The sequence below is a fragment of the Crocodylus siamensis genome, chromosome 3, assembly GCF_052110815.1.
Source record: "Crocodylus siamensis isolate JL-2025a chromosome 3, ASM5211081v1, whole genome shotgun sequence".
Lineage (NCBI taxonomy): Eukaryota > Metazoa > Chordata > Crocodylia > Crocodylidae > Crocodylus > Crocodylus siamensis.
Genome location: NC_143397.1, coordinates 1,986,406 through 2,011,720, shown reverse-complemented (window position 1 = coordinate 2,011,720; position 25,315 = coordinate 1,986,406). Strand labels below are relative to the sequence as shown.

Sequence of the window (25,315 nt, the reverse complement as noted above, 5' to 3'; positions counted from 1 at the left end):
TTTTGATCTCACATTTTATTTGCAACGATTGAGTTTGCAGCAGCACGGACCCAGGCTCAATCAGTCACCTCTGCTTCTGCTGGAGGGCAGGTCACCAGTGGGGGCCCAGCTGGGAGCAGCCAGGCCCCAGAACCATCCTTTACCCAACCTGGATCCATGTAGGAGATAGCAACAGTCAAACGCCTTAAGCAAACCTTCTCCACCACCGATTAAATTATTCGGGAAAAATTAAATAACCTTAGTGATAACTACCCTTCTCCAACCCCATCTGTAAGGATCTCCATGCATTTTACAGATGATCCTGCCTGACGGCACCCCTTGTGAGGTAGGTCAGTAGTATCCCCATTTTACAGAGAGGCAAAACTGAGGCACGAGAGGTGAAATGACTTGCAGGGGATCACAGTGACTCAGCTGCAGAGCTGGGAATGGAGCAGGGCCGACCAGTTTCCTGCCCCCCATCCAGAGCACAAACCAAAGGGCTCTGGAGGATGGAAGCAGCCCAGAGGGGAGCCCAGACGGGGCAGGTTGCAGCCACCTCGCCCCTCCAGGACCCTCTCACTGGCAGACACAGGAATCACCTCCCCCTAGGGGGTGAGGTCACCACAGGAGCAAAGGAAGGGACAAGCGGATACTGAGAGCTGCCCGGGAAAGTGCAGCCCCTTGGCAGCCAGCTGCATGCAGAGCTCTCAAAGTGCGGCAGAGCAACAGGGAACTCGAGGCACGCAAAGGCAGAAGCAGGTGCCCTGTACTGCTCTCCAGCCAGGAGACAAGGTGACTCCTGGTCCCTAGCAGTGGACTTTGCACACTGGCCTGCCTGGCTTCTCCCTGGGGCAGCAGCAGCCAGGCGAGCGCTTTGCAAAGATGATCAAACCATTTCGCAGAAAGGAACGAGCAGAAGGGAAGGGGCTGAGTGCTGAGATCCGCCACCCTGGGGAATCAGTGCAAATCTCAGCCCTTGGTGCCACGAGCCAGGCAGGACAGAAGCCTGGGCATAGCCTGGCAACCCATTTGGCACTGATCCCAGGCCTGCAGGGGAGTGGGATCTCTGAAGATTTCCAGGCTGTACAAAATAGGCACGCACCAAGACCTCCCAACCATCCCTGCTGGCAGCTGGGCTTGCACCGGGGAGGGGCTGCAGTGGAGTCTTATTCCTGTGCAGATGGACAGAGCCCACCATGGCCAGGCAGGGTCACTGCCAAGGAGCATCCGGCCACCCTCTACCAGAGCAAAGCGGGCAGCAGTGGCCGGGCCAGGACTGACCCTATTCTGCAGACACCGGCAAGAAGCAGCAAACTGAGGATGTGAAAAGACCTTTCCAGCATCACCAGACGGGCTGAGGAATGCACTGAAATGCATTATCTAGCCACGATTGCAGGATCTGGTACCATCCCGGCCCATCTGGAGCGCAGAGGACAGGCTGCTCCTGCACCCCAGAAACAGGGGGGTCTCTGCAAGCTGTGCCTTGGGGGACAGTGCACAGACACCCACAAGGAAACTGGGCCTTGTCCAGAGTTCCCACCCACTGCATCCTTGCCTGGGGGCGACCCTGGCTCTGCTTGGGGGTGCTTGCAGGGAGTTCTACCCCATTCCAGGGACAGGTGAAAGCTGGCAGTAGGACAGCAGCAGCACGATGCTCCAGGGGATGCTCAGCCTTGCCTGTGGCTGGCCCACTGCCTCCCTCCTCTGCATGTCAGCCCCAGAGCTTAAACCACCAGCACAGCTAATTTCATGGCAGCAACTGGCACCCTGTGCCCCCAGGTTCAGCGGAGACTGCCTGTCATTTCCCAAGGCAGCCAGCAGGCTCAGGGGGAGGCTAGGCACTAGCACAAGCAACGAGTGCAGCCTTGGCTCTTGGCGTGCTGCACAACCGCCGGGCTTTAAGGCCTTTGCCCTGGCACAATCTGTGGGCAAGGCAAGAGCCCCCAAGGACACACTTGCCTGCCTGTACACTAAGGCCAGGAGCCTGGGCAACAAGCAGGAGGAGCTCGTCCTCCTGCTCAGTGCAAAGAATTATGACGTCATTGGGATAACGGAGACCTGGTGGGACTCCACCCATGACTGGACCACGGGTATAGAGGGCTATACCCTGTACAGGAGGGATTGTGTTGACAGAAGGGGCGGGGGTGTAGCTCTCTATGTGAAGGAAAGCTACACGTCCCTGCAAGCTGATGTTGGTGACCCGCATGGACAGCCAGAGACCCTCTGGGTAAAGATTCATGGGGAATACGGCACAGGGGACACAACGGTGGGAGTCTACTACAGACCTCCCACTCAAAGTCCTGAGCTTGACCAGGAGTTCGCCCGGGAACTGACTGAGGCTGCTTGCTCCAGGACCTTGGTGGTCATGGGTGACTTCAATTACCCGGACATCTCGTGGGAAGATCACTCAGCTAAATCCGAGCGGTCGCAAAGCTTTCTCTCGTGTGTGGATGACCTCTACCTGACTCAAGAAGTCTGTGGGCCAACGAGAGGCAAAGCGCTGCTCAACCTGGTACTGGCTACGGGGGACGACCTAATCGGCGACCTAGTGATCGATGGGAAGCTGGGTGACAGCGACCACGACCTGATCACCTTCACCATCCGCCGTAAAGCTGGCAAGTCAGTCAGCAACACAGAAGTCCTTGACTTCAGAAAAGCCGACTTTGACAAGCTCAAGAGGCTTGTCGGTCAGGCCCTCAGGGACCATGACCCCAGGGAGAGGGGAGTTCAAGAAGAGTGGTTGCTTCTCAAGGAAGCGATCCTCAGTGCACGAGCTAAATCTATTCCAACACGGAGGAAAGGCAGCAAGAAGGCACAGCAGCCCCCCTGGCTCTCCAGGGACCTAGCGGACCTCCTGCGGCTAAAAAGGAAAGCCTACAAAGGATGGAGGATGGGATTCACCTCCAAGGAGGATTATTCTGCACTGGTCTGGTCCTGCAGGGAGCAAACCAGGAAAGCCAAGGCTGCAACTGAACTCCAACTAGCTTCAGGCATCAAGGACAACAAAAAGTCCTTTTTCAGGTATGTGGGGAGCCGGAGGAAAAGCAAGGGCAACGTTGGACTCCTGCTGAACCAGATGGGGCAACTGACAACTGACGCCCAGGAAAAACCCAACCTATTAAATAGGTACTTTGCGTCAGTCTTTCATCAGTCCCATGGGACGCCCATGCCTGCTATGGGACAGGGAGATCCGGGTGATGGGGTTTGCTGCGGGTAGGTCTTGCTTGACCAATCTCATTTCCTTCTACGACCAGGTGACCTATCACCTGGACAAGGGAGAAGAAATTGATGTCACATATCTTGACTTCAAAAAAGCTTTTGATCTGGTATCCCATGATCACCTCTTGGCCAAACTGCCCAGTTGTGGCCTTGGCTCCACCACGATCCGCTGGCTGGGAAACTGGCTCCGTGGTCGGACCCAGAGGGTTGTAATCGATGGCAGTCACTCATCGTGGTGCCCTGTGACCAGTGGGGTCCCTCAAGGCTCTGTCCTTGGACCCATACTGTTCAACATCTTCATTAACGATGTGGACATTGGAGTCAGGAGTGGACTGGCCAAGTTCGCCGATGACACCAAACTTTGGGGCAAAGCATCCACGCCAGAAGATAGGCGGGTGATCCAGGCTGACCTGGGCAGGCTCAACAAATGGGCGGATGAGTAACCTGATGGTGTTTAACACCGAAAAATGCAAGGTTCTCCACCTTGGGAGGAAAACCTGCAGCATCCTTATAGGCTCAGCAGTGCTACGTTGGATAGCACTACAGAAGAAAGACTTGGGGGTCATCATTGACCACAAGATGAACATGAGCCTGCAGTGCAATGCTACAGCTAGCAAAGCGACCAAAACGCTGGCTTGAATCCACAGATGCTTCTCGAGCAAATCCCGAGACGTCATTCTCCCCTTGTACTCGGCCTTGGTGAGGCCGCAGCTGGAGTACTGCGTCCAGTTTTGGGCTCCGCAATTCAAAAAGGATGTGGAGAAGCTTGAGAGAGTCCAGAGGAGAGCCACGCGCATGATCAGCGGTCAGGAAAACAGATCTTACGATGACAGGCTGAGAGCCATGGAAAAGCGCAGGCTCAGGGGTGATCTGATGGCCACCTATAAGTTTATCAGGGGTGGCCACCAGGATCTGGGGGAACGTTTGTTCACCGGAGCGCCCCAAGGGATGACGAAGTCGAACGGTCATAAACTCCTGCAAGACCGTTTCAGGCTGGACATAAGGAAGAATTTCTTTACTGTCCGAGCCCCCAAGGTCTGGAACAGTCTGCCAGCGGAGGTGCTTCAAGCACCTACACTGAACACCTTCAAGAGCAAATTGGATGCTTATCTTGCTGGGATCCTATGACCCCAGCTAACTTCCTGCGCTTTGGGCAGGGGGCTGGACTCGATGATCTCCCGAGGTCCCTTCCGGCCCTAATGTCTATGAAATCTATGAAATCTTTGGTGTGGAAGCCTAGTCCGCCTCTCAGGAGGGACTGGCTCAACAAGGCCCCCATTCAGCTGGGGGCTTCTTGGCACGACTGCAGGGTCTAAGGAGCCCTCTCCGGTGAGGGGTCCCATTACACTGATTGGAAAACTGGGGAGACTGAGCTCCCACGTCAGTGCTCATACCCCTAAAAAGCCTAAAGGTAACATGGAGTTTAAGAGTCTAGGTCAGTTGTACAGGACTCTCCCTCAAGCCAGGGGGGTGGAAAGAGCCTGGGACATGTCCCCACCTCATTGCTAGCAAGTGCCAAGCACAGGATCTTGTGGAGCCAGGACTTTTGGGTTCAGCCACTGCTTCCTTACGTGGATGTGCCCAAGTCGCAGCTACGCATGCCTTGGGTGTGGGGTAATCCAGCCCTGATGGGAGCAGGCATGCTGGGGGCAGTGCTCACTCACATGTGCCAGGTGCCCCGAGATCCCAGACCCAGGCTGCAGAGGGCTTGGCTGTCCAATGATGAGTTGTGCTGGGAAGGGGAAAGCACAGCACAGTCCCGGCAGCAGCAGGGATGTCAAGCCAGCCACAGCCTCAGAGCTCCCAGTACCATCTGCTGAGGCTGGGCAGAAGTCAGGCAGTGGCTGCACAGTGAAAGGCGCTCCCACACTGCAGAGGAAGATGCTCAGAGAGGCCCCTACTCACACCATGCAAGAGCTGAAGGAGCAGCTGGGCACTGCAGAGAACAGCCCCGTAGCAGGTGACCCTGTGCGTTGCCCACCAGAAGTCAAGTACAGAGCTCAACTCCCTTGCAAAGAGCTAAGCACTGTGGCCACGGCAAGAGGGGGCCCTTGGCTGCACCACACACTCATTGGTACAGCTGTGGAGCTGAAGCCAGATCTGGCTGCTCTCCCCAGCAGTGTCAGCAAGTTGTGTGTGGGGTGGGCCAAGTGGGCGACTCCATGGGTCCCGCCAGCAGAGACAGCCCCTTCCAAGCTCTGTCCTGCCCTGTGCGGCTTCCAGGATCATTTCCCCACCGCAGGGGGAGATGACAAGGGCCAGAAGTATCGAGGAGCCAGGTGGATATGACTTATTAGACAGCCCTGCTAGAGGCTCTGGAGCTGGCGGTTGGGGCTGGTTTGGGATCTGAGGAGGTGGAAAAGGGGTCACTGGTTCAGAGAGGGCCTTGCCCAGGGCACACTGGCCTCAACTCGGCTGTCCCCTCCCCCACCAACTGAGCTGCATCTCAAGAAGCAGTGCCACACAGACCATAGTTGGGCCCTGCCACCCTGCACCTGGCAGGCTTCTCCAGCTACAAACCCATGCACACAAACCCAGGGGTGCACACATGCAGAGCCCTTCCACGGGCTGAGGAAGACAAGGAAGAAGGGCTGGTGGGGCCAGAGCTCACCCCGGGCAGCAGACAGGGGTGGCAGTGTCATAGAAGCAGCTGCCGCCAGGCTGGGGAAGCAGTTCCAAGGCTGCATGCGCTTCACAGGTCCTCCTCTTCAAAAGCCTGGCTGGCCCATGGTGGCCACTGCAGGCTGCGCTGCCCCTCACTGATCAGCTCAGGGACATGCTTGATGTGTCCTTCCCCCACGCAGCTGGTCCCTCAATCACCAGGGCAGACAGCCGGCCTCCAACCCCAGCGTAGGGGGAAAAGACACCCAGCTCCGTGCTCACGCATTCTGCGAGCAAAAGCCGACTGGCAGCCCCTTGCAGCAGGGAGGCAGGAGCAGCCCAGGCTGCCAAGTCCCTGCAGGCCCCACACAGCAGGGAGGCGACAGATGCACTGGTTTCCCTGCTCCCTCCCGGCGGCTCAGCTGCTACCTGGGTTCGAGCTGCCTGTACCAGGCACTAACGGCACAGTCCACGTGCAGCACCAGGGAGATGCCCAGCAGGAGGCAGACGAAGCTCACCACGAAGCCCAGCGCCTCAAAGAGGAACCTGTAGGCAGGATGGGGACAGAGATGGCATTGCAGCCGGGACCCTGTGGGAGACATGGCCGCCCTGGCTCCCTCCACCTTGGGGGCCCACAGCCCTCTAGCACCCAGGAGCATACAGCCCCCCAGCCCCACAGATGATGGGAGTGCAGCCAGGGATGCAAGACTATAGGAGCCCTACCAGCTCCCCCATCCCGCAGGCCATGGCCCTCAAAAGCTCACAGAAAGGTCACTGCTCAGCCCTCATCAGTGAGCAGCCAGTGCACCTGGGAGCTGTTCCATGAGGGTCACTTGTTTCCTCCCCAGCACTTCTCCCGTGATATGGAGACGTTCCCCCACTGGAGCTACGGCCTGCAAGTGTTCATTTCCTTCCCCTCCAGAACAAGGGACCAACCCCCCTGCCCAGAGCAGCCTCAGGGACTCACTTGGGAGCAAAGACCTTCCAGACCATGAGATGCCTCCTGAGGATCATGGCAGTGCAGACACAGGCCAGGAGCTGCCGGAGGAGAGGGAGAGGCAGAGTCACCATGGAGGAGCCTCTCTCAGCCACATAGCTGCCAACTGTGCAGAGCCCTGGCTGCCCAGAGCCATTTCAGATGGGCCATGAGGACAGCCCGCAGCCAGGCTGGGCCTGAAGCAGCAGCCAGAGAATCCCTCTGCCGAGGTGAGGAGCTCAGCACTACCCAATCACTCCTTCCCCACTCTCCCACCCTGCAGGCTACCACAGCTGCCATGCCTCCAGGAGCTATACCACGGCTCCCCCGTGTCCTTGGGCCCCAGACAGGCTCATAACCACCTTGTGCAGGCAGGCAGCAGGTCATTAACTCTCTGGACCCCACCACTTGGAGACTGCTTTCCTCCCTGACCGCCCCCTGCCCAGTGAGGGGGGCTTGGCCCTGCCGTTACCTGCATGCCAAGGACAAAAAGGTACTTGAGCCCCAGCTGCAGCAGCATGGCTGAGAACCTCTCCGGGGCTTCCCGCAGCCTCATCTCCATGAGCGGCTCCTGCTCCTCATCCTGAGGGTCCTTCTTCAGCCTCTTCCGCCGGGAGCCGCGTGTCTCGCACAGGAATGGCCAGAGCAGGAGCAGGGGGCAGCCAACTACCTCAAGGACAAAGGCACGGGGAGCTGACGAGAGTCCCGGCAACACAGGGTTCTGGAGGCAGGGACTGCAGTCCATCATTACCAGTGACTGATGACACCTCGGACCCAGCCCCACCCAGGAGAGCAGAAATGTCTGCAGACTGACTGGAGAGCTGCACTTCTGCTGGGGGCCCAAGAAGGCCCCCTGCCATGTCCCGAGCTGATTCCTGCAGCACTGAGCCCAACAGCCAGCCTGGGAGGCTGGGAAAGAGACTGAGGTCCTGTTCCCTGGCACCCAAGAAGAAATCCACTTACCTGCAAAAAGGATATGGGAAGCAAAGGTGTTGGCGGCCACCAGCAGGGCAGGTACCAGGTGGGTGGTATGGTCCTCATGGAAGCCCACGAAAGCCGCGTTCCAGTGGATGGCGGGGAAGATGGGCTGGTGGCCTGTGGAATAGAAGAACTGGGCGGTGGCGAGGACCCAGGCGATCACCGCGTTCCAGGGGACCACAAAGGGCTCTGAGAGAGAGAGAACAGGGTGAGGAGCAGACCTCTGAGATGCTTCCCCTAACCCAGACAAGGCACATGCTAACCCCGTCTCACTGCCAAGGGCTTCATTGGAAAAGGCATTAGCACGGTCCTCAACTGCTGCACGCACAGCTCATGTAAAGACTCTGCAGAAAGCAGAGCTTGCTGAGCAGAACTGGGCACTACCCCACATTGCTACATGCACTAGATTAAAAGGCACTGGGAAAACCAGGCTGTGTGGGCTTCGCCAAAGGCTAATGGGTCAGGAGGCCTAGTAAGACTGGCCTGGACCCCCCCCAAAAAAGCTGCCATGTGCTGGGTCAATCCCTAGGTCAAATCTGCCCCACCTGCCATGTCACACAGCAGCAGAGAACAGAGGCTGGAAGAGAGAGACTGGGGTCTGACCAGGGTTTTCCCGTTTCTCTCTCCCTTGCAGCCTCCAGCACTGAAAGTCTGGGAAGCTCTCATGCAGAGGCCATGCCCCTCACCCCTGGGCTCAACAGCAAAGGAGGGCTGAGATGTACCAGGATTGAAGTGATGTGGTCAGCACATTTCCCTATTTAGCTGGAACATCTTATCTTGTGGTGGGAACAAGGATGACTGTGGACACAGGTGACAGCTGCATAAAGGAGGGACTGAGGCCCCCGGATCCCGGGGCCTTAGGACACCGGCTGTGTGTGTTATAAGGGGCTCTGGGGGTAATAACCCTTGCTGAGCTTGTGCCACTAAGTACTGGGCCTAGGGCCGTATCATAGGAGTCTTTCAGGACTGGGCACTGGGACAGCATCCTGGCATGATGCATGGATGACCTAGACAAGGGGAGTGACACCGGAGTCCCTCTGCTCACCTCTCCTTCAAGAAAGGAGAAGAGTCCAGCCTAGGGCATCCAGAAAGCCCTGATGGTCCCTACCCACCCAGCCAAGGGGCTACAAAGCTCTCCACAGCCTGGGAGGCCTCTGACCCACGCTGGGGCTGGGGCTGCTCTCACAGCCACACGACCCAGCTCGGGATAGCTGGGGCTCCCCTTCCCTTTCATAGCTGGTAGAGTCAGAAGGGACCTGAGCAGATCATCAAGCAGTCCCCTCTTCCCCGCCTGGGAAGAGGGGACTGCTGACACCACCTGCTTGGGGAGGGGCCCTCCTTGATTCCCAAGAAAGGCGGCTGCCCAGGCGATCCCAGCACCTGACTCACCCGCCTCGCCGGCCAGGCTCATGGCAGACACATGGAGCCGTAGCAGTATGAAGGCCTCCAGGAAGAGGAGCAGGAAGGAGAGGCTCATGCGCTCGCTGTGCAGCAGCAGCAGGAAGAAGCCCAGCAGCGTGAGGGTGATGATCAGCGCAGCCGAGTACACGCTGCCCAGCCCATAGGCAGCCACTGCTGCCCACCGACTCCCACCCTCCAGCTGGCTATTCAGGGACTCCTGCATCCTCCTGTAGATCTGTGAGATGACGTGCAGCAGGTCGGCTTGGGAGCTGGGTGCCCCCTGGTAGGGGGTCACAATGGGTCCGGCTGCAGCCCGATTGTCCTGGGCGAACACTGTCACCGGCTTCCACAGCACCAGCAGCAGCCCCGTAGCCACCAGCCCATAGACAGCACGAGGGAAGGCGACCAGCGCGGCCTGCACCAGCTCCTGCAGCTTACCCAGCGTGTCCTCGGTGCCCGAGGTGACGGCCCAGTAGCAGGCAATGCAGAAGGCTATCAGCGGGAAGCCCCAGCGCACAAAGAGCACCAGAGGGCTGGTGCTGTTGAGGTTGCCGTAGTGGCGCAGCCAGCGCCGTACTGCATACACCAGCCCCACCAGCGAGGCCACGCACAGGAGGTAGCAGAGATTCTTGACCTGGGGGCTGCGCAGGCTGGACAGCGGCGCCAAGCAGGGCGAGGGCTGGCAGTGCAGCACCTCATCACGACACTGGTGGAAGAGGCTCGAGAGGCGCAAGCAAACCAGCAGGGCAGCCAGGAGGCCCAGCAAGGGCCGGCTCTCCTTATGGCAGGAGAGGGAGCCTGGGGGCTGCTTGGGGGCATCTGGGGGGGTGCTCAGCTGGCCATCCCAGTGGAGCTTCCCCACCCACAGCATGGCCAGGGAAGCCAGGAGGAATGGGACCACCCGGGACTCAGCTATCACAAAGCTGTCTGAAAACATAGCGCCACAGCGGAGGGCTAGGATGCCCAGGGGCAAAGCCGGCTCCAGCCATGCTCGCAGCCTCTGCCACAGCCCCATGCTGGCCACCGGTGGCCGGACACTAGCCAGATGGATTCGCCGCGGCCGCTGGCTCCACGAGTGCCAAAAGAAGCCCAGCTGGGAGGCTGCAGCTACCCATGACGCCACCAAGATGGGGTCCAGGTCCCCGTGGGCCCATCCCAGTAAAGCTCCTGCCAGCAGGCCCCCAAACAGTGAGTAGAAGCAGTGGTGGTAGAAGTCTAGGGCACTGGCCAGCTCGGAGGCGATGTAGCAAAGCAAGCAGGAGGCAGCAATGAGGGCACAGCCGGCCACCATGCGGAAAGGGTGGAAGCGGGCCCAGGATGTTGTGCACACAGCCCGTGCCTCCTGCAGGTAGTGCTGGAAGTGGCTGCGCAGCCGCCCCAGCTGGGCCTCCAGCTCCGGCAACGCCAGCAGCCCCTCCTGCACCTGGGCCAGCAGCTGGGCATGCTCCTCTGCTGCCGCGGTGAACAGCTCCTTCAGCTGCTGCAGCCGGTTCCCAGGCAGGTCCTGGGCAGCCAGCGCATAGGAGTCCAGGAAGCGGTCCACCTGGGAGAGACGGGGTCTGTCAGCAGTTGCAGGGGCATTGGCTCCCTCCTGCCTCCCCCAGGCACTATACTGCACCCAAAGCATCATCAGCACTTGCCTCTCAGCTGCACAACCTGTCCCTATGTAGTCCCATGGAAGCTGGATGCAACTTGGCACAAGCATCCTGCTCCCTTCCAAGCCCCAGCCTGTAGGTGCAGGACACACCTTGTTCCCAGACACAGGGAAGCACACATCTGAGTGAGGTGATTGCCTCCTCTTTATCGCACTACTAGCCCTGCGCCAGCCACATGCTCCACTAGCAGCCACTACCTGTTTCCTTCTAGGTCACTGATGACATCCCCAAGCAGCTTCAGGTCTCACACCCACTCCTGCGGCACCTGCTGGAAACTCCCCTGGCCAACAGCAATGCCCCAGTGATATCACTGGCCAGTTGGTCCAGCCCCCTGGACATGGGCTCTGGGGATGTTTTACAATCTAACTACCAGGCACGTCTGAAGCAGGCACCTTCCAAAAGGTGCTCCTAACAGCGCGGGGTCCAAAAGGCTCCTTCCAACAGAGAGCAAGAGGAGCCACCTAGGACCATAACAAGAGTGGGCACCAGGACACCTGGGTTCCAGTGCTGCTGCCGCCTCAGTGACCCTGGGCAGGTCTACATGCCTGTCACCCAGGCGCTGGGGTGGGAAGGACAGCCGGTGCGTGATGCAAGGAGATCCCTGCCCTACCTGCTTGGCATTGACATGATATGCTGCAAGCTGGCTGAGTGCAGCGGTGACAGCGTCCCCATCCCCCTCAAACAGGTCGGCCATCACCTCTCCGATGCTGCTGTAGGGAATAGGCACGCCCAGCAGCAGGGCCAGCGTGGGCACCAGGTTCACCTGTGGGACAGTTTCCGGCTCCTGAGGCAACAAGAGAAGGGCATGGCTGCTGAGCACGTCCACAGGCTGAGGTTGCTGGTACATTCGTGCTCAGCATCCCCTGAGCTGGGACACCCCTGGTGCTGCACCTTTGGGTCCTCACTGGTGACTTGCAGGGCCTCAGGGCCACCCCCCCCTGCACAGGACAGATGGGGGGCAGCTCAAGAGCAGCAGAGGGGCTCAATCCCTGGAGATGCTCCAGAGGGGGAGTGGGAGTCACAGCCAACACACCCTTCCTGGAGTCACAGCCAACACATACCTCACTTCCCCTCCCAAATCATCCCCTGCAGCCTGTGTGTGGAGACAGGCTGGGCTACCTGTAACAGCTCCATGACCCAGGGCCACAGCCCTGGCTGGACACTGCCTGGCAGGGCTGGGGGCCTCAGGCTGTGTGCATGCTGCCCCGCTCTCACCTTTGGTGGGCCAGCTCGGAAGAGCGGCGTTTTGCTGTACACGAAGAGCGCCGCATTCACCTCCTTCTCGCTGTCTCCCCCATGGTCCCCAGTGTCCGTCATGCCATGGTCACCTGCCACCAGCAGCAGTGTGTCGTTCTCCAGATGATCCACCAGCGAGCTGTACGGGAGAGCAATGAGCCATCACCACTTCCCACAGGAACAGCCTTATGGGTCCCCAGACCCTAACAGGGACCCAGGACTCCTGGGTTCTCTCTCTGCCGTCAGCCTCTGCACTAGCTGTTGCACCCGCTAGCACCGGCTCCACAGTGCTTGTGCTTTCTGGGGGCTGCTGTCACTGCAGGCATGGAGAAGCCAACTCCACATGCCCTCCCGCAGGCTCCAGTTCTGACCTACAGCTCTAACCCAGCTCGCTCCCCTGCGCAGGGTCCTGGGACAGCAGGCCAGGACTGACTCAATCCCCAGTGATTTAAGAGCACGTGGCTGACTGTGACCCCATTAGAGGCAACCCCAGGGCTCTGTGTGCTGCCATTGGGGGTTCGTCTGTCGCCTTGCAAAGCCACCACTATGCTGCAGCATGTGCTCCCTGCTCCTCAGCCCACAAAGGCCACCCAGGCTCCCCATGAGACCACGAGTTGCCCCATGCAGGCTCCATGAAATGGGTTGGGGATGCAGGGACCCTGTATCCCCATCTGAAAATCAGGGTCCTGAAGGCACCACAGTGAGCTGGCATCCCCTCCCCTCCCCTGGCCTCCGGTCACCTGATCATCTCGTTCATCTGGGTCAGCTTCTTGGCCATTTCTGGGTGGTCAGGCCCGTGCTTGTGCCCACAATGGTCCACGCCCAGGAAGTGGGCGATCAGCAGGTCCCAGTCCCCTCCATCCACTGCACAGCGAGAGAGGTGGGGGATGTGAGGTGGGGGGTGACCCTCTCCCACCAGCTGGGTGCCCCCTTGTCACCCTCAGGCTCTTGGGACGGGGCAGGACACCCAGTGTTTCCCACTGAAGGGGAATAACCACGGGTGCTGTGGCTCTGGCTGGTCCCCGGGCACCTTTACCCAATCTCTCTTTGCTGCCGTGAGCTCTCTGAGGACACTGCCCCCTGCCCTGCATTCAGGGAGTGCTTGTCACCTTGTGGGAGCTACAGCAAGCCCCACAGAAGCAGAGGCAGCCCCCACCCCACTCCTTTCTCTTTCCTCCTCCAGCATCAGGAAGGGAGATCATTTTAAGGACAAACTCAACCTCCCTCTCCCCACAAGGAGCAGGCACCCAGGCCCCTCAGGCCATCATGTTATGCAGATGCAGAAGAACCCCCCTCCCCGCCCAGCCCAGCTGCAGGCCTCTCCCAAGCCAGGAGCAGCACGTCCCTCTCAGAAGAACACGGCAGCCCCCAGACCCCATAACAGACTCTGGGCAGGTGGGTCACCCCCAACCTGGGCCAGGCTCATCACCCGACGTGGGCACAGCCCCAGCCCCAAGGAACAGGTGCTCACCTGTGCTGTAGAGGTGCTGCAGGATGCCATCGTCCACAGTGTGCAGGTCCTTCACGTTGAAGGACGGGAAGAAGTAGGAGCGAGAGAACATCTTGGGGAACAGCCCGTCCCATGTGTCGTCCCCCATGAACACCACTCTCCTCCCTGTGGAAAGGGACAGGAGTTAGCACTGTGACCTGCAGGGTGCCGGGATGCTCCCCACCCTCCTGTGCTAATCCCAGGAGTCTGGACAGGCCCAGAACAGCACGGGGACCCCAGCTCCACCCCAGCCTGGGCTCAAGGTCAGCAGCACCCCAGAGCTGTTCTTCAGGCCTACGCCCAGCCAGCTGGGAGAGCTCAGCCCTGTTAGTAGTGCCTGTAGCGCACGCTCAGTGCAGCACAAAGGGTCCCTCTTATGGGCCATTTCTGCAAGAGACCAAAGACTGAACACACTAAAGGACACATATGATTTACGTAGTTGTAATGAGGCAGCTGCTGGGCTCGGTGCTGTGACAGGCCAGGCCAGACCTTGCCCCAAACATCAGGTGAGAGACAACAGAGAGGTGAGAGCACTGAACAGAACCAGGGGCCTCCAGGCTCTGGGAGTCTCCAATGCGCCTCTCAGAGAATTTACCCGGCCCCAGCAGCGTCTCTCAATGGTTACAGCCTAACACGGGGTCACCACCCCCAGGGTAAAGCTACTGCTCAGGTGAGTCTGGCCATCGTGTCTGTCCCCACAGCCAGCCCGGGAGAGCTGGTCCTGTGTCTGCTCCTACCTAAAGACTCCTCAGGGCAGGGGTCGCATTCCCCACTGCAAAACCCGGACCAGCTGGAGGACACATCAGACATGCCAGGTGCCCATCCCCTCCCAGCACCAGGAGGAGGGTGAGACTGGGCTGGAAAGCTGATAACTGAGAGCTCCCTCTTTCTGCCATGCCAAGAACAGGGAGTTGGAAGGGGCAGGTCATCCTGCAGATGAGGATGACCGTGACCATCCCCATTACATGGTGCCTGGGGCACTTCCCCCACCTGCGCTGGAGGCATCTGGGATGGGACCAGCACCCTCCTCCAACAGCCTTGCCGAGATCCAGACCTTCCTCTTGCCCTCCTCCCTGTGGCCCTGGCTGCACCCAACTGTCCCAACATGAGGCCGTGCGCCTGGGGCAGAACCTGTATGTGGCACGAACCCCAACATGAACTCATACAGAGCCTGAACGTGGCGGCTGCAGCAGCTCACACCTGAACTAAAGCACTGACGGCCAGACCCCCCTCCCCTGTGAGACACTCAAGTGTAACCCCATTGCACCCTGCTCAGGCCCCTGGAAGTATCGAGGGGGGGACATTCTCCCCCTGGTTCCTGTCCCTGATTTCATCCCCAAGCTCAGGGATCAGGGTTGGGAGAGACCAAACCTGTTAACTCATCAAGCAGGGGGAAAGGACTGCACCTCAACAACTAAGAGCAACAGAAGAGTGCCAGCAAAGCAGCTTTCCCCCAGACAGGGCACGAAGCCATGCATACACGTGTGTACAGATATGCACGTGTGCATGCATGCGTGTGTACATGCATGCATCTGTACACACACGTAGATATGCGTCTGCATATGAACGTATGCATACATGTGTATGCACACACGTGTGTGTACAGCAATACATGCGCGCCCGTACATGCATGTGGGCACACATGTGCATACTTGCATGCAGGCACGCACACACACAAATGTGCGTGTGCGCAGATGGGCGTGCGCTTCGTACAAGCACCTAAGATGGAGGATGACCTCGTGGCTGCACACCCACCCGCCCTAAGCACTCCCACCCAGCGCCCCTCCCCGCACCGTTGTGCACAAGCTGGGCCAGCAGGTTGTCCTCGCGGATGGCGTAGGAGGCGAAGTTGCTGCCAACGTCCACGAAGGTGGGCAGGGAGCCGGTGGTGAGGCCCTTGATGCGCTGCATGGTGGTGGTGGGTGGGTCAGCGCGGAAGCGGTAGAGCCGGGCGTAGTGGGGCTGGGTGGCCGCCAGGTGGTGCAGGGCGCCCAGCTTGTTCTCATAGGGCCGCGGGCGCGGCCGTGCCTCCTCGAAGCGAGCAAACTCGAAGGCCAGCGCGTCCACCAGCACCAGTACGGCCCGAGCAAAGCGCCGTGGCAGCCAGCACGAGCCTACGGCCAGGGCCGCGGCCGGGGCCGGCGAGGGGGTGCAGGCGCTGCGCTGGGGCAGCTCCACCCGCAGCAGCAGGAACCCGCTGGCGAAGAGCCACAGGCCGGCCAGGAAAAGAAAGCCGGCCCAGGCCAGGAACAGCAGCACCGGGCAGCGCCTCATCCTAGGGGCAGGGCAAGGGTCAGTGCGGGGTCCTAGGGAACAGAGGTAGAGGCACCCCGCCAACCATTACGCCCCGCCCCTCCCCAAGCCCCGCCCCTCGCCCACCAGGCCCTGCTCTTCCCGTTCCGCCCCCTTCCCCAAGCTCCTCCCCTCTTCCTTCAGACCCCGCTCTTCCCGAGTCCCCCCAACAAGCCCCGCCCCCCGCGGGCCTCCCCCGGACCAGGCCCCTCGTGCCGGCCCCGCGCCCCCCTCACCCCGGCACCCGCGCGCGCAGCAGCGCCACCCGGAAGCGCCGCCGGTCACGTGGCGCCGCTACGAGCAGCCCGCCCCCGGGGCAAGAGCGGCGCCCGCGGATCCCCTGCGCCCCCTGGCGACAGCGCCCGGCGCTGCAGCGCGGGAGGACCCGGGGCGCTTCACGCGGGGCCGGGGCCGGGGCGCGCTGGTGGCCGAGCTCGGCCGCCCCGCAGGGAGCAGGGCCCGCGGCCACCTCCGGTCCCTTCCGTTGGCTTATCGGGGACAAGCAGCTCGGCCCGGAGCATCCAAGTGCGGCCCTAGCCCTTTCCCCTCGCAGCCCTCCCCGCCAACTACAGCAGAGCAGATGCAGGGCTTGACGTCGCACAGACGGCCCCGGGCCCGCAAGGATACGGGCCCCGGAGCCACTGCCTTTATTACATGATTCAATCCAAATTAAAAAAATCAGGAAGGAAACGTAGGAGAGTGTTTAAGGGGGGAGGGCAGCGCTCTGGCACCCGAGGCCCTGCTAGCTGGACTGGCGCTGCTCGGACTCGGGTAGCTCCACGCTGGGGGGCTTCGGGACGTCAGGGGCAGGCAGTGAGAGCTCCGGGGGCTTCACAGCATGCGGCTTGGTCAAGGCACCATAGATGCCCAGAGCCTAGGGAGAGGGAAACAGCCGTCAGGTGGGAGAAATGAATCCCGAGCAGAGGCCTGGTTTCCAGCCTCGAGCATGTGGTCAGGAAGGCCCAGCCTCCTGCCTGGGGCAGGGCAGCAGCAGCGGCCTGGTGCCCAGCAAGCCCCAGAACGTGCAGGTGGGAGTCCAAATGTCAGCAGCTGAGCCAGGCCATGGTGACTCCCACCCAGAAGCCTCCTGCTCCGAGCCTCGGGCTCACTTGTTCCCCACGAGGACGTGAGGCGCTGCATTCCCACAGCCTTCCCAACCCGCGTGCCAGGCCTTGGCCGTGCTGACCTGGGTGACCATGCTGGTGATGTCGCCGGTGTTGGCGGGCAGCAGAACGGTGTTGGTGTCCTTGGCCAGGTGGGAGAAGGCGTTCACGTACTGCTCAGCCACCGACAGGGAGGCGGCCGCGTTGCCGTTCTGCAAGAGAAGCGGGGCAGAGTCATGTTCTGGGGAAAAGCAGCTCCTCCGACAAGGGCACGAGGTGCTGCCCAGCCATGCCGCAGGACCAGCACTCCTTGCTCTGCCCCAGTCACAGCTGATGGGAAGGTGAAGCCCCCACGTGCTTTACTGCATGGATGAGGGGGGCATGGCTGAGTGGCTGGGAAGCCACAGGCTCAGGATTCCTAGGCCAAGGAGAGCAAAAGGGACCTGGAAAGGGAAAGCTGGGTAACCCCCAGCCAATATTAGCAGCCTTTATGGACTGGCTCCCTCCCCCCCACACGAGGATGACCAGGGAACCTCCCGACAGAGCAGCACAAAGGTCAAGTAGGAGCCCATAGCACAGCCTTGCTGCCAGGGAACAGCAGCGTCTCCAAAACCCAGGGTGGGAGCATGGGGGTGTCCCAAACACACGGGGTGTCCAGCACTGGCCCATGGGACCTTCCCTGGGGGCCTCCAGGCACCCTGCAAACAAGAGACCCACATACACATGCGCCTGGGGTGAGTCATGCAGCTACCAAGGGGATAACCACCCCCTGCCACCTGCAGTCCCTGCCATAGAGATACTGGGATGCGCCTGATGCAGCACGGCAGCAGCCCCCAACTTCCTCACCTCCCTCCACCAAAAACACACACTCACGTGTTTTGTCAGTGCAGCCGCCAGGAGTTCAATTGCCTCAGCCTTGGCCTTGGCTCTGACCAGAATGGCGCTGGCCTCTCCTGGGAAGGGAGAGGGGGAATCAGCAGGGGAGGAAGCACCAGTGCAGGGAGAGCCCTGACACCCCTGGAGCCACTGGTAGGTGGCTGGGCCCTGCTCTGTGGAAGGGCAGCATCTGGCTCGAGCCAAAGGAAAGCCCAGGCCACAGCAAGGTAAGGTGCCCACTCCGTGCCTCAGCCTGGACTAGACTGTGGCTCAGCAGCACCAGCCACGCACAGGCTGCATGCCCTGTGACACCAGGCTCCAGGCAGCCAGTAAGACAGGGGCCTGGGGTGATGCCAGCCAGGGACCCCGGCTCCTTTCCCACCCAGGCATGTGGGAGAACCTGCTGCTGCTGGAGGAAGCAGGTCTGAGCTCTCCCCACCTCGATGGGGCAGCCCCATAGGGGGCATTATGGAACCCCTAGTGCACTTCCAGCCCAGGCCATTACCAGAGGCTTTGTTGATTTGCTCGGCCTTCTGGGCCTCGGAGGCTAGGATCTGCGCTTGCTTATGTCCCTCAGCCACGTTGATGGCAGACTCCCGCGTCCCCTCCGATTCCAGCACCGTCGCCCGCTTCCGCCGCTCGGCCTCCACCTGTGAGGAAGTGCTGGGGTTGGTGGCTGCAGGAAGCGTGGCTCCCCCTCCTTGGGGGAGGCATGGGCCTATCTCCCTGCAGAGACCTGCTGTAAGCAAGGCACAGGAGGCAACCCTGGGAGGGACCTGAGAAGCCCTGGGCAGCCCAGCCTGACTCAGCCTGGGCACTGCAGTGAGGAGCAGCCAAGCCATTGACGCAGTGCTTGCTGCCCAGCTCGGCCTGGGCTGCTGCACTCCCACCTTATGCAGTGGACAGTGAGCAGGCAGCTCATGCCATAGGCTGCACTTGTGATTTCACGCTGGGTAGCACAGGGCTCTGAAAGGGACCGAGGGCAGCTTCCTGCTGCCCTGAAGGGCTGCTCCTGGCACACTGCCAGCCTTCTGCCACCAACGGGTGCTGGCAGGCATTCATGGCACCTAAAGCCAAGTGGCAGCAAGCAGAGCCACTGCTGCTTTGCTGGGACCAGTCAGAGCTATGAGGACCCACTTCCCCAACCCTCAGGGAACAGAAGGTGGGGTCGTGAGGGCAGAGCCAGCTCTGGCTCCAGCACCTATGTGCGTAGAGGCTGACCTGCATTTGCATGGACTCCTTCACACGGGGCGGCACGTGGATGTTCTTGATCTCGTAGCGCAAGCACTGGATGCCCCAATCATCTGCAGCCTGGTTGATGGCATCCACAATGCCGGCATTGAGGGATTCCCGTTCCTGGGGTTGCGGGGGCAGGCAGGGAAAGCCAGGTGAGAGGGGCAGGGGGAACCCTCCAGGCCTTCTCCCAGAGAACACAGCCCCAAGGGGGAAGGGGAGGGGGTCCAAGGCAGGACTGACTGCACCTTCCAGATGTCTCCCATGGGGCCAAGGCCCCACTTACACAGGGACTGGACAGTGTCCAGCAGAGGTACCACTAAACATAAATGACTCCAGGCCTGACATGAAGAGCCCAGAGCTGAGGCAGCCATGCCTTGCAGTTTTGGCAGCACAGCCCAGCGGGGCCTCTCCAGACCCCAGCTGTGCACCAAGAATGGCACCTACTGCACAGGAGCCCCCATGGCTGGGCCCTGCCAGGGCATACAGACTGGCTGGAAGGGCCCCAGGGAAGCAAGCTTTGATGCTGGATGTGGAGGGGCTTGGGCGCCTTCCACCCCCACTGGCTCTGGGAATGCTGTTGGTTCTGCCTCACCTTTCCTGGGACCAGATCCCTCCTCCTAGCAGGACAATCACCACTAGGGACACTCAGGGGCCCAGCCTAAGATGGGTGCAGCTGTTGCTGCTGCCTCGGTACAGACCGTCCCTCCCCCACTGCCACCTCTCTCCAGCCTCACAGGCCAATGGGTCTCACAAGAAAGAGCACGCTGCAGCTGGGCTGGAGGCCCTGCCATTCAGGACCTAGGGAAACTATCCAGCTCCCTCCCACCCCTGGGTCCAAGCCCCAGCCCCAGCACCCAACTCACCCGGAAGACTTTGTCGAGGGAGATCTTGCCCAGCTCAGACCGCATGGTGGTTTGGGCAAGCTGCGTCACAGCGTACTCAGGGTCCTCCACCCCATAGCTAGCCTGGAACGGGAGGGCACAGCATTCAGTAAGACCCTGCAGGTCGACAACCCCCCTCCCTTGCTGGGAGGGGTGTTGTTAGGGCCCACCTCTCCCCAGCAAAGGCAAATGCTCATGCCAGAGCACAGCACAGCACGGAGATGCATGCAGCAGTGCTCAGACGAGAACAGGAAACAGGCAGCCCCACGGGGGCGTATGGCAGAGCCCTGGCCCCAGAGTGGGTGTCTACTGGACTTAAAGCAGCAATACCCAGCCCTGCCAGCCCCCTCCATGCACAGCAAGCATGGGCTGTCCGCAAGAGGAGTGGAACAGCAGGAATGGCAGGCAGTGCCCGCTCTCCTGGCCCCTACCAGCTGCTGAGGGCCCACAGGTGGCTCAGTGCAGCACTGGCCAGCCCATGCACAGAGGGCTCAGGCCGATGCCCAGCCCAGCAGGGAGCGTGGCTGCTGCTTCCAGGCTAGGGCAGAGGATCTGGTCCAGGACACAAGGGGCAGGGGACACCAGCCCCAGGCAGAGTCCCCACAGGAGAAGATGAGGAGAGGAGCACGTGTGGCCCCCCACTTCCCCATGCAGGAAGCTTGGAACAGCAGTAGATTGGGTGGGGGCCTGGCCCCAGCCTTCCCTCCCCTGCTCCAGGCCTGGCTCCTTCCATGACCTCAGTCCCCTTTGCAGTCCTTCGCACAAGCAGCTACAGCAATGCAGAACAGGAGGCACAAAGGGACTCCCCCAGGCCCACAGCCAGCTACGTGGCCAGGCCGAGCCCCACAGGAACAAGGTAGGTACCTTGTAAGGGTCCATGATGCGCAGGTAGAGCACACCATCGATCTGCAGTGTGACGTTATCTGCCGGGAGAGAGGGGAGCAAGTGGTTACTGGGGCAGGGGATCTTCTGACACAATCACACGTTCATCAGGGTTATACGCTTCTCTCCCCCGAACCAGCTAGGGGCAGCTTGTAGTAAAGGGCCAAGTAACTGATAAACACGGATGGGAGGTTAAAATAAGCTATTTACGGTATGTAACAAAACCTACTCCTGTAGGTCTTTCCCCCGCCATGTTTCTCCCTCCCCACTGCAGCTCCGGCTCTGGCTGGGGCCCTACTCCAGCTGGAGCAGGGAGCATGGAGCACAGGCTGCCTCTGGATCTAGCTTCACAGCAGTGGCGGCAGCTCTGGCTCTGGAGCCAGAGCTGAAGCTGCCACCAATGCAACAGCTGCTATGAGACCAGGCTGGAGGCTGCACATGCTTTGTGCTTCTGCCCCCGGCTGGAGCAGGGGCTGGAGTTGCAAGGGGAAAGTAACTGGGGGGGGGGGGAAATGTGAGGAGAAGACAGCAGCAGGAGCTAAACAGGGGGGAGGCAGTGGGGGGCTCAGCAAGTGCTGGTGTCCGAGTATGCAGGCACCATGGGGAGGGACAGGCATCATAAAGCACAGGCATGGCAGAGCAGGTGGGAACGAGGACAACTAGCGTGGAGGGCAAGGAGAGAGGCAGATGCCAGAGGTGCCCTGCCAGCAGGTACTGGAGGGGCCAGGTGCCAAGGGAGACAAGGGGCAGGGCTCAGGCCCAGCTAATGCAGTCACAGCAACAATAAACCTCGGAGTTTTTCACTACTGCCCATGACTACAGGTTGTCCTTTCTACATTGCACCTGGACTCCAGAAGGCTGACTGCTGGCCCCAGCCTCCCAGCAGCCGAAACCCTGCACCAGGCACCTGAAAACATGTCCTCAAAGCAGTGCCGTGCTCCGCAGGCCCTTGGTCAGCAAGTGCTGGAGATGGTGGCTCACCTCCCTGGGGATGGGGGGAGGGGAGGAACGGTCTGAAAGGTCAAGAGCCCGTGGAGAAGAGTAGGCTGAGCACTAGGGAGGATCCAGCAAGGTGGAGGCTGGAGATGGGAGCCCAAAGGGCCATGCTGTTCTCTGCACCTCGAGTTCTACAGACAAGGTCAGATTCAGATGTACCAGGGTGGAGTATCCCACACTTGCCAGGAATACACCAACCTCCCCCCACCACAGCTCCCTTGGCCCTGGAGGGGGGAGGAGAGGGCTGCTGCTGCTCACCCAGGGTGACAGCCGACTGCTCCGGGACATCGATGACAATTTCCTTGAGGCTCTGCACGTAGCAGATCTTATCCAGCACCGGGATGAGGAAATTCAAGCCCTGGAAGGGAGCAGGGAAGTGGCAGTTAGAGCCTGGATCCCAGCATCTGGGCAGATGGTGACACACTTCGGAGCCAGGGATCATTGGGGTCATGATCTGTTGAGGTCCCTTTCGACCCTAGCATCTATGAGTCTCCACCACTACCCACAGCTGCACAGCAGGGCAGACTCCAGCATGTGCAAAGCACCTGCCCCAGGCACGAGGCTACAGGCTGGGCTCAGTTTCCCACATGCTGCCTTTCAACCCTTATGTCCCCTACCGAGAAGCCACTTCCATGCCTGCAGCATTACCAGCTGCTGAGAGCATAAGGAGCCCAGAGGCCGAGGACTCAGTTTAACCAGGGGGCAGCAGGCACAGAAGGCAGGCAGCCAGCAGGAAGTGGTGAGACGAGACTAAACCAGGTGTCAGCAGAGAGAAGACCAGCAAGATCAGGTGCGCAGGCAGAAAGTGCGGTGCCCCAGTGATTGAACTGGCTTGCAGAGGTTGTTAATGTTAACACCGTGTGAACCACACTGATGTGGTAGCACAAACTTCATCCACAAACAAGGTGGGGATGGGGGGAAGCTGATTCTGCCCTGATCTGTGCTTATCACACACAGTCCTGGGGTCGGGAACAAAGTGTGGCCTGCCCAGCAAGATCCCGGTGCAACCGGGCTGCAGTAAGGGAGCTGGAGGGAGGCGAGACCCGCACCATGGGTCACCGCAGCACAAGGCCTCAGCAGCCAGGGTCTCTCCCTAGCCAAGGATCCACCCGCAAGGGAATGGGGAGCCCTGGACAGACAGGACCTAGGCTGCAGTGGAGGAGGGAGGATGACAACCAGGCACGGGCCACATGCAGAGGGCGGGATGCAGCCTCCCCCGGACAGCGCAGGCAAGGGGGGCTGGTCTCGACTCCTGTGGCAACAGCCCCCACATCCCAGCCCCGTCCCAGGCACTGCCGAGCAGACAGGACGGGGGCACTGGAGACGCGTGCGAGGATCCCTCCTGCCCCCTCCAGAGGCAGCTACAAGCCTCAGGGACGACGGCAGCGAGGTGGGACAAGCAGCAGCAGGAGCCTGAGCTCGGGCTTGGCTGCCGGGGGCGGGGGGGTGGACATCGCAGGTCCCAGGCAAAGCGGCTCCTTACAGGGTCCAGGATACGGTGGAAGCGGCCCATGCGCTCCACCACCCAGGCCTCCTGCTGCGGCACAAACAGCACCACCGTGTTGAAGGGCAGCCCCGACGTCGTGGACGCCGCCCGCCACGGGCTCTGTGCAGGGAGGGAAGGAAGGAGACGGTGCCACGGTCAGGCCTGGTAGGACCTCTGCCACGACCCCCCACCCTGCTATAATCCTCCCTGCCCCCGACAGCCCGCTGCCCCACCCCCGCCCCCACAGGCACTTTGCCCCTCCCGCCCCCGTGTCCCTCCCCCACGCACCACAGCCCCCCAGTCCCTGACCCAGGCCTGCCCCCCGCCCCTCACCCTCAGCAGAAGCCGCCCGGCCCCGAGCGCCCTCCGAGCCAGCATCACCGCCTCCCGCCGGGCACTTGCGACCAACGAGACGGCGCGCAGAGCGACTCCCGCGCGGCTGCGTCGGAGCAACGCGCCCCCCAGAAACACTTCCTGTATGCGCCGGAAGGACGGAGCCGGCAAGATCGCGGTCGGTCCGTCCACGAAATGCGTCTCCCGAGGGCACTTCCGGCCCCCTTAGTACGACGGTAATATTCGTCCCCCCACCGTGAAATAAGTCGCTCGTTAGGCGTTCCGCTGTCGTGCAATAGCGAGCAACCGGATTGGGCGGGGGGAGGAGCCAGGACGCCTGGGTTTTTCCCTGACCCAGCTCAAGCCTTCACTTGCTCGGAGCCTCGGTCTTCCCACCTGTGTAATGGGCACAATGAACCTGTCCTGTGTACAGGGGGTGTTAATCCAGCCCTGCGGGGCAACGGGGCAGTTGTACACAAGGCCAGTGTGGTTTTGGGCCTCATCCACAGCAGCATTAGGTGCAAGACAGGGGAGGTGGTGGTGCCTCGGCTCAGTACTGGGTTGGCATCATCTGGAGGTTGGCATCATCTGGATACTGCGTGCGGGTCTGCGCCCCGCAGTTTGTGAAGGACGTGGAGACATTCGAGAGGGGCCAGAGGCAGCAACAAGGATGCTCTGGGGCGTGGGAGGCTGCTGGAGCAGGGCATGTCCATGCCGATGGACAAAGGGCTGACAAGGGGCCACGAGAGCAGCCTGCAAACACTGGAGGGCTGCCAGAGAGAAGAGGGGAAGCAGCGCTTCTCTCTTGCTGCTGAGAGGATGCGCACCAACGGGCTGAAGTTGCAGCAAAGCGGGTTTAGGTTGGAGATCTGGAAAACGGCATCGCTGCTGCAGCCAGGAGCCCATGGGACAGACACCGGGACGGGGGGACTCCAAGACTGGAGGCATCATGGAGAGGGTGGGCAGGGACTGCGTGGGTGCAGCGATGCCTGTGCTCTGCTATGGGGACTGTGGCAGGCCAGTAGGGGGCGCTCCTACGTTGAGCCACCCACCTCCCTGCCCCTGACCACCCTCCCGGCCCCCAAGTGCCTCCCTGGGGGCGCCTCACATCCGGCTGACCCCCTTCCTGGAGCACGCTCGCTAGCCTGGAGGTAACTTGAGCTGCCACCACCCCGAGAAGGGACTTGGCCTGTGTCCTCGGGGAAACACAGGCCTAATGTCCTACGGGTACTCGACCCAGTACAGGCACTCGGGGCACTTCCCCAAGTCCGCGGGCAAAAAGTAAAGTCTTCCTTAGTCCGCAGACCTAAGGGGTCTCTCTGGCGTAATTTAGACCCACCCCTCAGTAAGTCTCCTCCACCGATCACAAAGGAGAACTGTATTGATTCCAGGGGTAGGGTGAAAATAGGGTACAAGATTGAGCAATCTCATAGAAATCCCATTGAGCAAGACCGTCTGGCTGCAGTAGTCTTTTGATCACGCATCTGAGTTACTGCCAGCTAGATATCTACCCAGATCTCGAGTAGCTTACTCACAAGCATCATCCCGAGGCTGTTGGAGATCCCCTCTGGAGGCAGGCCGTTCCCAGCTCCTGACCTATGGGGGAGAGAGCCAGTTTCAGATGGTCAAGCTCCTCTCTAAGCCTGAGTCCCCCGCATGGCTGCTGCCCCCTCCTCCTGGACAGTCTTAACTTGTA

At 60.7% G+C, this 25,315-nt stretch overlaps 2 protein-coding genes across 7 annotated transcripts; both read right to left on the bottom strand.

Annotated features, from left to right (window-relative positions):
* On the bottom strand, nt 1-16,421 carry PIGO (phosphatidylinositol glycan anchor biosynthesis class O). Of its 6 annotated transcripts, XM_090037528.1 has the most exons (12): nt 16,269-16,421; nt 16,063-16,219; nt 15,328-15,809; nt 13,517-13,660; nt 12,786-12,909; nt 12,025-12,184; nt 11,420-11,593; nt 9,143-10,697; nt 7,739-7,942; nt 7,248-7,441; nt 6,767-6,837; nt 1-6,345 (listed from the first exon to the last, which is right to left on the bottom strand). In XM_090037528.1, exons 1-12 carry the CDS (start codon nt 16,345-16,347, stop codon nt 6,225-6,227), a joined length of 3,465 nt encoding a protein of 1,154 aa, XP_089893654.1. In that variant the 5' UTR covers nt 16,348-16,421; the 3' UTR covers nt 1-6,224. The 6 variants fall into 6 exon arrangements, 5 of the variants coding, with proteins under 5 accessions (XP_089893654.1, XP_089893650.1, XP_089893651.1 ...); XM_090037524.1 differs by lacking the exon at nt 16,269-16,421 and having other exon boundaries at nt 16,063-16,105; XM_090037525.1 differs by lacking the exons at nt 16,063-16,219; nt 16,269-16,421 and having other exon boundaries at nt 12,085-12,184; nt 15,328-15,923.
* STOML2 (stomatin like 2) lies at nt 16,416-23,778 on the bottom strand. Its single transcript, XM_090037529.1, has 10 exons — nt 23,620-23,778; nt 23,284-23,406; nt 22,059-22,158; nt 20,787-20,845; nt 19,905-20,006; nt 19,027-19,161; nt 18,311-18,455; nt 17,803-17,882; nt 17,013-17,141; nt 16,416-16,700 (listed from the first exon to the last, which is right to left on the bottom strand). Exons 1-10 carry the CDS (start codon nt 23,662-23,664, stop codon nt 16,569-16,571), a joined length of 1,050 nt encoding a protein of 349 aa, XP_089893655.1. The 5' UTR covers nt 23,665-23,778; the 3' UTR covers nt 16,416-16,568.
* Between the last annotated feature and the right edge of the window lie 1,537 nt (nt 23,779-25,315).

Excerpts from the sequence above, each read along its gene's own strand:
- STOML2 (XM_090037529.1), bottom strand. The coding sequence starts at position 23,664 with ATGCTGGCTCGGAGGGCGCTCGGGGCCGGGCGGCTTCTGCTGAGG. Across the intron at positions 20,007-20,786 it reads GCATCATGGACCCTTACAAG|GCTAGCTATGGGGTGGAGGA; the intron begins GTACCTACCTTG and ends CTCCCGTTCCAG. Across the intron at positions 17,883-18,310 it reads GCAAATCAACAAAGCCTCTG|GAGAGGCCAGCGCCATTCTG; the intron begins GTAATGGCCTGG and ends CTCCCTTCCCAG.
- PIGO (XM_090037528.1), bottom strand. The coding sequence starts at position 16,347 with ATGCTCCGGGCCGAGCTGCTTGTCCCCGATAAGCCAACGGAAGGGACC. Across the intron at positions 7,442-7,738 it reads TTCCCATATCCTTTTTGCAG|TTGGCTGCCCCCTGCTCCTG; the intron begins GTAAGTGGATTT and ends TCCTTGAGGTAG. Across the intron at positions 6,838-7,247 it reads TTTTTGTCCTTGGCATGCAG|CTCCTGGCCTGTGTCTGCAC; the intron begins GTAACGGCAGGG and ends CTCCTCCGGCAG.